The 12,833-nt window shown below is 38.3% G+C and overlaps 1 protein-coding gene across 1 annotated transcript; it reads right to left on the bottom strand.

Annotated features, from left to right (window-relative positions):
- Positions 1-112: 112 nt before the first annotated feature.
- Positions 113-4,905, bottom strand: LOC128022847 (desmocollin-2-like). The gene is made up of 11 exons (XM_052610620.1): positions 4,900-4,905; positions 4,532-4,827; positions 3,677-3,819; positions 3,162-3,389; positions 2,808-3,029; positions 2,014-2,135; positions 1,823-1,918; positions 1,611-1,700; positions 1,462-1,503; positions 1,272-1,358; positions 113-1,176 (listed from the first exon to the last, which is right to left on the bottom strand). Exons 1-11 carry the CDS (start codon positions 4,903-4,905, stop codon positions 973-975), a joined length of 1,536 nt encoding a protein of 511 aa, XP_052466580.1. The 3' UTR covers positions 113-972.
- Between the last annotated feature and the right edge of the window lie 7,928 nt (positions 4,906-12,833).

Below are 12,833 nucleotides of genomic sequence, written 5' to 3'. Positions count from 1 at the left end.
TCCTTCAGCTTTCAACTGAGAAATGACAAACTACCGAAGTGTTAAAGCAATACTTTACCTAAAAATATACAGTAAGCTACTGATATTTAATATTACTCCACGACCAGTGTGGTCATGAAAAATCTACTTTATTTTCTCAAATTAAAAGAATACATGACAGCTGAAATGGCATGATGACATGAGGTCAAGTGTGGTGTCCCATTCTCTAAACAAACTTTTTAATTAAGAAATCGGTGCCAATTTGTTTCTACTTCAATCACTGGGTCAAAGGCAAAAATACATTGCTACAGGTAAATCATACATTTGTGGACTATTCAATAACTTCCTTCACATTTTTGTAGATCTTTTTTAATTGTGTAAGGATAAAAAGCCATTTAAATGTCATATGTTCAGGTACACAATCCTCTCACAAAACAGGCAGCACAACTAATGGAAGATTAATAAAGACATAATGCTATGTAACCCTGAGTACAATATTTCCATCATATTATATGTTTTAAAATATGTAAACATGATTGAAATAGATCATTGTATTTTCTGAAATTGAGGTAGGAATAACTTTTCTTTGCATGTGCATTTCACTTGCGCTTGAAATAAATCTCTCAAAGGGAGAATTTCTCTCACAAATGGCAACATTTGAGACCAGTTGTGAATGAAGAAATTTAGGCTGTAAAAAATATGCTCTCAACATTCTGTGACCGAATGTGTGGGAATGTTTGCATGTTTGAATAATTCACAGAAATTCGTAAAGAAATGATGCTATCACACCAACCCATTTAAGACATAACAATAACATAAGAACAAAAAGAGAATCAAACAGAGGAGTTTATCTATGAATGACATTTAACAAAGAAAATCTCTCCACTGATTTTTTTTTTTTTTTCAACAATTAGCCTTCTGTTCAAAACATCGGTGAAACATCTTCATCCTCCTGACTCCTGACTATCTGGTCCTATTCTCTATCATTTCTGATTAGAACACTTTCTCTGGGCTACAGATGTAAGCCAGATTCTTAAATGCTGGTCCAAGATCAGAGAGCTTCTCGGGGTCAAACTCATTCATAGGCAGGTCTATGGGATCCAGGTCTACAAAATTATCAGGGTTGTCCTCAAGGGCATAAAGCTGAGGCTCGTAATCAAGCAACTCATTTTCTAGGCACTGTATTGAATGCAGCCTCTGAAAATTGAGAAAGAATTATGTTTAGTCAATGAATTAATAAATGTTGAATTAATCTCTTGCGTGCCTGGGTGGAAACCTGAAGGCGAATGTACCTGCGAGAGCAAGCGTTGTAAAGTTGAGCAGCTGATGAAATAGGCACCCTGTCGTCTTTGTGAGCTCCTCCTGCTAAATGTTGAACCCTTAGGGTATAAGAATATTCCTGTATATTACTGATTTTAAGATTTCATAAGTTTCACTGAACAGTCACAAGTTTAAACATGTCATAAAATGATAAAGGTTTACCTGGTAGCGGTTGCCACTCTGATACTGGTTAGACATCCATGTCTGATGGAACAGAAGACAGTACAGTAAATACTGAACCTCTACTTTTAATTTCAAAGGATATTTGATTGTGACAGTTTCATAAATGAGATATTGAACTGCTGTATTACCTCACTGGAATAGCACTGTGATCTGTCTCTAGACCAGCACTCATCGATTTCCACTGGGAGACTCGGAGCGGCCATAATTTTGCGAGATACCTGTAATCAACAAATAAAATGAATACAATACAATGCTTTGTAGTGTAAAGAATGACAGTGGCTCTTTAAGGATTTCTTAGTTATTCCCAAGACCTCATTATGCAACAAATATAAATGTTTACCCTCTGAATGTCAGCTGTCTGTTGAACCCCATAATTGGCAAGAGTTGTGTCCTTTGAGTGACTTACAGATGTGTTCTTCAGTAGAATAGTCGGGACCTTCATGAATGTGGAGTAATAGAGTAAACCTGTATTAGACTTCACTGTGAAAGTGCCATTTAGCTTTTCATTAGAAATCTTAATGAAGGTATTACCACACAATCAGTGCCAGGTTTCTCTATGTTAGAAGGCAGAAGGGCATCTTCTAAGACATCGTCTACCTGCGCCAGAGACTTCACAGTCCCACAAGAGCAAGTGAGAGACAGCAACAGACATGCTAAAAGGAAAAGTGGCTTTCAGATTCAACATGCTTTTTCATCTTAAAAACAACAAGTTATAACATAGTGCACATACATTTGTGTATAATCCTAATGGAAAATCATGATTTCAGGTGTATACTTGTTTGATTCAGCTTGGATTAAACAAAAGCTAACAACATTACCCCCAATATATATATATATATATATATATATATATATATATATATATATATATATATATATATATATATATATATATATATATATTGTTTTTTTTAAGAAACTATTTTGTTTAAATATTGTTTTAACTCAACCTCCGATTTGTTGTTGGGCAGAACGCACTGCAGAAATTACAGTGGGTTATTTATATATCATTGTATTATTAGTACAAAACAGAAAACATTATACATATTTTAAAAAATAATATATAGTTCCTATCATGCTTTGCATAGGACAATGAGAGTAACATGTTTGGGGGAATTTGGTATTCTTATTTTAGTATTATGTTTTGCTTTGAAACTACATAATTTGGTCACGTCAAAATAACTTAATATATTAAATTTATATAATAATTATAATATAAAAGTTAGTTAACTGTCCTCCTGCCACAATAATAGTAGGACAACACAGGATATAAAATGTATTTATCAAATCAATTAAAAGGGAATTTATCAGAATCCTGTGCTCACCCAAAATCATCAGCGCAGCAAGGATGGTAATTCCTTTCATGCCACTTCCCACTTTTTGCTGTGTGTTACGCTGCGTCAGACAGTTTGGTGAAACCACACAATCACACAAAGCAACAGAGAGGTTCTGGAGGACAAACCTGCCCTGTTTATCAGAGATTTTCACAATCAGTGTGTACAGACTGGTATGAACACTTTTATCCTTCACCAAATGCACTGTGCTACCTAAAAGACACAGAAAAAAAAATACGAAAGGTGACTGATGACTCTTGCCTAAGAGTTTAGTAAAAGGCTAATCTAAAGTTGAAAAGACTATATGAGGTTCTATATGAAGCATCATATAAAACTCTTATTTACCATGACTGGGGTCAAAGCTCCATTCTTTCTTATGATCTCCTACTATTTCAAAACTGAATGGGCCGCTGTACGGATCTCCATCGAGGTCAAAGGCTGTGATCTCTGCATGTGACACTTCATCAGACTGACAGACAGAAATCATGTTCTCCTTTAAAAGGGGCACATTGTCGTTTTTGTCTTCAACGTAGATCTGAATGGTAGCAGTGCTTGTCATTGGAGGATGGTCATCTGTCAATTAAATGATAAAAAATGAAAAAAGAGGTAATAATAGTTTTAGCTGTAAACTATGTAGGTATTGTAGGTATTGTCTCTTTCTATAGTTCAAGATGCTGGAGTAGGCTCTAGCATCCCTCAGACCCTACATACAGTAGGACAAGCAGTTTGGAAACATGGGGGATGGATGGAGGATGAATGTAGTTGTTACCAGTTTATTTGCAAGCCAAATGCAAATATATATATATATATATATATATATATATATATATATATATATATATATATATATATAGTATTACCCTTCTCTGTCACAAGGACAGTGAGTGTATAAGTCCCATTGTTCACATGACTTGACTCTCTGTCCAAAGACTCTTTTACAAATATTTCCCCAGTTGTTTGGTCTACTCTGAACCAGCCTGCAGGATCCTGATCAATAGAATACCTGGAAGAAAAAAAAGTGTATTTTCAACAGACACATTCTGTCACGATCACCAGCTGGAGTGCCTTTGATAACCACCAGATGGCACGCCATCGCAGTCCTCGGTCACTCATTCTTGGACATCTTTTCCCATAACCCTTTGCACGGACTCCTCTGCACTCATTGATTGTCTGGTTAACCCTGTCTGCTCACTCTGTTTAAGCCTGGTTCATTTTGGCATGCATTGCTAAGTCTTGTATGTGCCATAACTGCAGTTCTAAGCCTTCTATCCTTGTTATTCTTGTTATTCTGCCTGTTTCCTGGATTACTCTGCTTGCCTCAGCCCCTTACTCTGTTGCTGTTTTGGATTGCCTGTTTGTGTATGACCTTTGCCTGTTTTTGGAATATGTTTGTGGACAACTCCTTCAATAAACTTTTGCATTTGGATTGAATGTCCTCTTGCAGTTTATAATAGCCTGGATCCTCCATATGGAGTGGCACCAAAAAGTTTTTGGACCCATTTATATTAGATATAAAAATATAAACATTTTTATTTAAAATAATCTAATAAATCTAAAACCATGGAACAAACTTCCCTATATGAAATATTTTTTTTCCTTGAAAACTGTGTTTGTACCATATTTCTTTAAAAAAATAAATAAATAAACATTTTAACTATTGCTTCATTGTTCAGAAAGTACTTGGAGCCAGATCATTATAATGATTGCACACATACTCAAGTTTGTGGCGACGTCCAGTGTCAGGATCGACTGCTGTCACTTTGTCCACAAAAGCACCAACAACACCATTTTCTTCCAAAATTACTTTTCTTACTGGATCTAGGAAGAATGGCGGGTCATTGGCATCTTCCACTGTAATGGTAATATCCCTAGAGGATGGTTTTGCTGGATTTGTGATGATTCTCCAGAGTCCATCTGCAGATCTCTCTTTCACCTCACAAGAGAAATAAGACTCTTCGTTCTCTACAAAGATGGTGAGTTTATGTTCTGCTTTTTCTTCAAAGTCTAAGGGCTAAAAAAAAAAAAAAAAAATTATACACTTAATACCAGTAGCCTGTACAATGTCAATTTATTCCAAGATCACAGGCATTTTTACTGAACATATGTCATAATAGCAACACTGTAAATTCAAACTGAATGATTTCACTCAATTAGTCTATAGATTTTAATGAATAGCAAAGACATCTGAAATGTACGTCTGACTTGTTGAATAATAACCCCATGAATAACATTAAGTATTACATGTAAACATAATAACACTAGTACCAACATGCTGCTCAGGTCCCAGTTCTCTATGGAGTTATTTTTGTCTTTTTTATTCAAATCAAAATATAATGGGCCTCATTTACAAAATGAAGGTACAACAGAAAATTGGCTTTACGTTCGTTTCAACACAAAACTCGAGGTCGAGAGGGAGTTCAGGTTCCTGACAGCCTGATGGATGAAGCTGTCCTTCAGTCTGCTGGTCCTGGCCTGGATGAAGCAGACTGAAGAAGCTGTGGGATGGGTGGGTGGGATCACCTGCGATGCAGAGGGCTTTACGTGTGAGACAGGTTCCATAAATGTCCTGGAGGGAGGGGAGAGAGACATCAACGATCTTCTCAGCTGCTCTTACAATGCGTTGAAGAGTCTCCTGGCAGGATGCATTGCAGACTCCATACCACAAAGTGAGCTAGTCAGGATGCTCTCGATGGTGTCTCTGTAGAAGGTGATGGGGGCCGGGGCTCTGGCTCTTCTCAGTTTGCGGAGGAAGTAGAGATGCTGCTGTGCTTTCTTGGCCAGTGCTGTGGTGCTGTCAGTCCAGGAGTTGTCCTCTGTGATGTGCACACCCAGGAACTTGGTGCTGCTCACTCTCTCCACAGTCGCACCATTGATGGTCAGAAGAGCATGCTGAGTGTGCACTATCCTGAAGTCAACAACAATCTCCTTCATCTTTTCCACGTTCAGAGAGAGATTGTTGTTACTGCACCACCCGGCCAGGCGGCTCACCTTGCTCCTGTAGTTTGTCTCATCTTTGTTGCTAATGAGACCCACCACAGTCGTGCCATCTGCAAACTTAATGAATAGGTTGGTGTTGTGTGACAGTGTGTTGTTCGTGGGTCAGCAGAGTGAAGAGGAGGAGGATCAGCACACATCCTTGGGGGGCCCCAGTGTTCAGTGTGATGGTATTGGATGTGTTGCTGCCGACCCGAACTGCCTGAGATCTTCTGGTCAGAAAGTCCAACAGCCAGTTGCACATCGAAATGAGACCCAGCTGGACCAGTTTGTGGATGCGCTGTTGAAAGATTGTGTTGAATGCTGAACTGAAATTTATGAACAGCATTCTGATGTATGAGACTTTTTCCTCTAGATGTGTGAGTGCTGAGTGAATGGCAGTGGCAATGGCATCATCGGTCGACCGGTGTCACTGATATGCAAACTGGAAGGGGTCCGGGGAGGGGGGAGGGCAGACTTGATGTGGTGCATGACTAGCTGTTCAAATGCACTTCATGAGGATGGGAGTAAGTGCAACAGGACGGTATTCATTGGAGCAGGATGGAGATGGCTTCTTCGGAACTGAAATGATGGTGGTAGCATTGAAGCATGTGGGGACAACAGCCTGACTAAAGTGAGATGTTAAAATGAGTCCACCCCCCAAGATTATTGTTATAAACACGAGCCGCGTCTAAAAGGCAAAGGGGGAGGAGTTGCTTCAATTTATAACAACGTTTTCAGGATTTCTCAGAGGGCAGGCTTCAAGTATAACTCGTTTGAAGTAATGGTGCTTCATATAACATTATCCAGAGAAACCAATGTTAATGATAAATCCCCTGTTATGTTTGTACTGGCTACTGTATACAGGCCACCAGGGCACCATACAGACTTTATTAAAGAGTTTGGTGATTTTACATCTGAGTTAGTTCTGGCTGCAGATAAAGTCTTAATAGTTGGTGATTTTAATATCCATGTCGATAATGAAAAAGATGCATTGGGATCAGCATTTATAGACATTCTGAACTCTATTGGTGTTAGACAACATGTTTCAGGACCTACTCATTGTCGAAATCATACTCTAGATTTAATACTGTCACATGGAATTGATGTTGATAGTGTTGAAATTATTCAGCCAAGTGATGATATCTCAGATCATTATTTAGTTCTGTGTAAACTTCATATAGCCAAAATTGTAAATTCTACTTCTTGTTACAAGTATCGAAGAACCATCACTTCTACCACAAAAGACTGCTTTTTAAGTTATCTTCCTGATGTATCCGAATTCCTTAGCATATCCAAAACCTCAGAACAACTTGATGATGTAACAGAAACTATGGACTCTCTATTTTCTAGCACTTTAAATACAGTTGCTCCTTTACGCTTAAGGAAGGTTAAGTAAAACAGTTTGACACCATGGTATAATGAGCATACTCGCACCCTAAAGAGAGCAGCCCGAAAAATGGAGCGCAGCTGGAGGAAAACAAAACTACAGGTATTTCGTATTGCTTGGCGGTAAAGTAGCATATCCTATAGAAAAGCATTAAAAACTGCTAGATCTGATTACTTTTCTTCTCTTTTAGAAGAAAACAAACATAACCCCAGGTATTTATTCAATACAGTGGCTACATTAATGAAAAATAAAGCCTCAACAAGCGTTGACATGTCCCAACACCACAACAGTAATGACTTTATGAACTACTTTACTTCTAAAATCGATACTATTAGAGATAAAATTGCAACCATTCAGCCGTCAGCTACCGTATCACATCAGACAGTGCACTATAGACCCCCTGAGGAACAGTTCCACTCATTCTCTACTATAGGAGAGGAAGAATTGTATAAACTTGTTAAATCATCTAAACCAACAACATGTATGTTAGACCCTATACCATCTAAGCTCTTAAAAGAGGTGCTTCCAGAAGTCATAGGTCCTCTTCTGACTATTATTAATTCCTCATTGTCATTAGGATATGTCCCCAAAACCTTCAAACTGGCTGTTATTAAGCCTCTCATAAAAAAGCCACACCTTGACCCCAGAGAACTTGTTAATTATAGACCAATCTCGAATCTCCCTTTTCTGTCCAAGATACTAGAAAAGGTGGTATCCTCACAATTATATTCCTTCTTAGAGAATAATGGTATATGTGAGGATTTCCAGTCAGGATTTAGACCGTATCATAGTACTGAGACTGCTCTCCTTAGAGTTACAAATGATCTGCTCTTATAATCTGATCGTGGGTGTATCTCTCTATTAGTTTTATTGGATCTTAGTGCTGCGTTTGACACAATTGACCACAACATTCTTTTGCATAGACTTGAACACTTTGTTGGCATCAGTGGAAGTGCATTAGCATGGTTTAAATCGTACTTATATGACCGCCATCAGTTCGTAGCAGTGAATGAAGATGTATCATATCGATCACAAGTGCAGTATGGAGTACCTCAAGGCTCAGTACTAGGGCCGCTACTCTTCACGCTTTATATGTTACCCTTGGGAGATATCATCAGGAAACATGGTGTTAGCTTTCACTGTTATGCTGATGATACGCAGCTCTATATTTCCTCGCAGCCCGGTGAAACACACCAATTTGAAAAACTAATGGAATGCATAGTCGATATAAAAAATTGGATGACGAGTAATTTCTTACTGCTAAATTCAGAAAAAACAGAGGTGTTAAACATAGGGCCTTAAAACTCTGCTTGTAATAACCTAGAACACTGTCTAAGACTTGATGGTTGCTCTGTCAATTCTTCGTCATCAGTTAGGAACCTAGGTGTGCTACTTGATCGCAATCTTTCCTTAGAAAGCCACGTTTCTAGCATTTGTAAAACTGCATTTTTCCATCTCAAAAATATATCTAAATTACGGCCTATGCTCTCAGTGTCAAATGCAGAAATGTTAATCCATGCATTTATGACTTCAAGGTTAGACTATTGTAATGCTTTATTGGGTGGTTGTTCTGCACGCTTGGTAAACAAACTACAGCTAGTCCAAAATGCAGCAGCAAGAGTTCTTACTAGAACCAGGTAGTATGACCATATTAGCCCGGTCCTGTCCACACTGCACTGGCTCCCTATCAAACATCGTATAGATTTTAAAATATTGCTTATTACTTATAAAGCCCTGAATGGTTTAGCACCTCAGTATTTGAATGAGCTCCTTTTACATTATACTCCTATACGTCCGCTACGTTCTCAAAACTCAGGCAATTTGATAATACCTAGAATATCAAAATCAACTGCGGGCGGCAGATCCTTTTCCTATTTGGCGCCTAAACTCTGGAATAACCTACCAAACATTGTTCGGGAGGCAGACACACTCTTGCAGTTTAAATCTAGATTAAAGACCCATCTCTTTAACCTGGCATACACATAACATACTAATATGCTTTTAATATCCAAAACCGTTAAAGGATTTTTTAGGCTGCATTAATTAGGTAAACCGGAACCGGAAACACTTCACATAACACTGTACTTTCTACATCATTAGAAGAATGGCATCTACGCTAATATTTGTCTGTTTCTCTCTTGTTCCGAGGTCACCGTGGCCACGAGATCCAGTCTGTGTCCAGATCAGAGGGTCACTGCAGTCACCCGGATCCAGTACGTATCCAGACCAGATGGTGGATCAGCACCTAGAAAGGACCTCTACTGCCCTGAAAGACAGCGGAGACCAGGACAACTAGAGCCCAGATACAGATCCCCTGTAAAGACCTTGTCTCAGAGGAGCACCAGGACAAGACCACAGGAAACAGATGATTCTTCTGCACGATCTGACTTTGCTGCAGCCTGGAATTGAACTACTGGTTTTCGTCTGGTCAGAGGAGAACTGACCCCCCAACTGAGCCTGGTTTCTCCCAAGGTTTTTTTCTCCATTCTGTCACCGATGGAGTTTCGGTTCCTTGCCGCTGTCGCCTCTGGCTTGCTTAGTTGGGGTCACTTCATCTACAGCGATATCATTGACTTGATTGCAAATAAAAACAGACACTATTTTCAACTGAACAGAGATGACATCACTGAATTCAATGATGAACTGCCTTTAACTATCATTTTGCATTATTGAGACACTGTTTTCCAAATGAATGTTGTTCAGTGCTTTGACGCAATGTATTTTGTTTAAAGCACTATATAAATAAAGGTGATTGATTGATTGATTGATGTTGAATAAGTAAACCCTTCGGCAAATTATATTGAGTTTTGAGATTCTGGAAGGATTGTAAACCATATTCCTCATAGATATCTACCAGATTGTTTACTTTATTATGAGTCCATTGCGGACAATGAAATTGAGTACTGCCTGACATATTGTAACTAGTTGTGGTTTGTTTGAGGTTTTCCTATGTGGTTTTATAATGGGGTTTTTCAATTAATGAGTAATAAAAGGCTTGTGGTAAACATTGCTTGGTGGTACTTTTATGTTTTGTTCTACAAAGTAAATTACATTCATCCATACCCAAAACACAAATTTTGAAGGAGTTATGTTCATTTTTGAAAATGTAGGTTTTTAAGAATTAACTAGATGATAATTTTTTGTTCAGTAGATGTGTGCAATTTACATTGTGTGTGAAATTTACATTACATCAAACTACACTTCCGGATTCTGACAACATGGCAGCATAAGATCAGAGGTGGACTTACCCTTTAGGTTAAGGTAGGCGGCCACCTTGGGCCCACAAAATGCTTAATTGCTTAAGCCAAAACCCCAAAATCCTGCTTGTAGCTAACGAAAATATAATGCATCTGAAGCTGTAATTAAATATTGAGCAAAGGTGCATATTATATTTTTATTGTTTAAAATGCTGCTTACTCATTTATGCGAAAGATCCAAGTAAATATTAGTATTTTGTATTACTAGTATTTTGCCAGTGTCTCGCCGTAGACAATACTTCCAACATCTAGCCCTTACCGTATATACAGTACACAATGGAAACATTTTTTTTGGGTGAATAACAATTAGTAAGTGACCAATAGAAAAAAAGGTCTTTCATCCTGGTGGCTAGAGACCACCCACTGAGATACAACTTCACTTGCAAGCAAAACTTTGCTTTGTCAGGTTGGATGGGGGCAGACACACATTTTCAAGTTTCTCCAAAAATATTTGATTGGGTTAAATCTCAGGCGGCGACTGGGTCACTAAAGGACATTCACAGAGTTGTCTATAAGCCACTCTTGCTGTATTCATAAGGCCATTGTCCTATTGGAAGATGAACCTTCTGCCCAGTCTCAGGTTCTGAATCCCTTGGACTAGGTTTTCATTAAGGATATCACTATATTTTGCTACACTGATCTTTCCTTCTACTCTGACGAGTCCCTCAGTCCCTGTCGCTAAAAAACAGCCCCACAGCATGAGGCTGCTACCAGCACACTTTACTATGGGGATGGTACTCTGCAGGTGATGAGCAGGGCTGGTTTCCTTCAAACAACATTTTTAGAATTGAAGTTTATCAGACCAGAGAGTCTTGTTTCTCATTGTCCTTCTGACATATGATCATGGAGCTCAACTAGAGTGACCATCAAGTTCTTGGTCACCACTCAAACCAAAGCCTTTCTCCATCAGTTGCTCAGCCAGAAGGAAAGTTGTTTAAAACTTCTTCCATTAAAGGTCCCCGTCTTCGTGATTCTATGTTTTAAACTTTAGTTAGTGTGTAATGTTGTTGTTAGAGTATAAATAATATCTGTAAAATTCTAAAGCTCAAAGTTCAATGCCAAGCAAGATATTTTATTTCACAGAATTCACCTACATCGAACGACCAGTTTGGACTACATCCCTCTAGTTCCTGCAGTAATGACATCACTAAAACAGTTTTTTGACTAAACTCCGCCCACATGAATGCAAAAAAAAGGGGTTGTGTCCTTGTTGCGCTCCGACAGAGAACAAAGAAGAGCTTTGCTTGTGTTTGTCGCCATGTCGTTGAAACGCTGTTATTTTCATCTCGGAGTCCAATCCTCTTTGTTTGGGCTTCCCAGGGACGCTGTACTTGGAGATTAATGGTTACAATATATGTTTAACTCAGTTCCGGAAAAAATATAATCCACATGTAAAACTATGTGCAGCACATTTTGCTGAGGACAGCTTCCTCAATCTCAATCAGTTTAATGCCGGATTCGCACAAAGATTATTCTTGAAAGATGGAGCAGTTCCCTCTTTGTCTGGAGAAGGTGTTGTTTATGGACCACAACCGATAAGTGTATTTTATTATTTAAGTTGGTGCATTTAACAGTTTCTGTAACTTATTACACAAAGGGCAACGCTGTTTAGCTTTGTTAACTAGATGTTAGGGCTGTGCAAAATAACAAATGTGGTTTTCATGCGCATCTCGTCAGTAAAAACGTTCCTGTGACTATAAATACATCTCCTGCACATGCTCCTGCCCACTTGCTTCTCAAAACTAGTCCAAAACTAGTCCAATCGCGTTTGCAGGAGGGCAGCGTGCTGTTAGCTGCTGTCGAATCAAAACACAGGAACCGCTGGCCCAATCAGAACTGGTTACATATTTCTGAAGGAGGGACTTTATAGAACCAGGAAGTCATCAGCCCGTTTTTATGACAGTGAAAACAGCACAGATAGGTGAATTGTGTGAAAAATCCTGTGTTTTTTACACGCGAAACATGAACATGTTATATTGCACACTGTAAACACAATCAAAGTTTCAAAAAAGCGCGTAAAACAGGACCTTTAAGGTTAACAGAGACTACATGCTTCTGTGACCCTTTAATGAAGCATAATTTTTTTTTTGAACTCTTCCCCAGTTCGCTTGACTCGGATTCTGATCTCAACAGGCAGTTCTTTTGACCTCAGTGCTTGATTTTGGCTCTGATATGCATTACCAGCTGTTAGACCTTTTATTAAGACATGTGTGCCTTTTCAAATCATACCCATTCAATTGAATTTGCCACAGGTTAACTTCACATGGAGTATAATTATTTTGCTATATCTTATATATATATATATATATATATATATAATATATATATATATATATATATATCTATATCTATATATATATCTATATCTATATATATCTATATCTATATCTATATCTA

This window comes from Carassius gibelio, chromosome A11 (genome assembly GCF_023724105.1).
Source record: "Carassius gibelio isolate Cgi1373 ecotype wild population from Czech Republic chromosome A11, carGib1.2-hapl.c, whole genome shotgun sequence".
Lineage (NCBI taxonomy): Eukaryota > Metazoa > Chordata > Actinopteri > Cypriniformes > Cyprinidae > Carassius > Carassius gibelio.
Note: the sequence above shows the minus strand (reverse complement) of the source record. Positions and strands in the feature narration are given on the sequence as shown.

Coding starts and splice junctions, on each gene's coding strand:
- LOC128022847 (XM_052610620.1), bottom strand. Junction 3,390..3,676: donor TGTCCTTGTGACAGAGAAGG/GTAATACTATAT, acceptor TTTAATTGACAG/ATGACCATCCTCCAATGACA. Junction 1,504..1,610: donor CACAGTGCTATTCCAGTGAG/GTAATACAGCAG, acceptor CTGTTCCATCAG/ACATGGATGTCTAACCAGTA.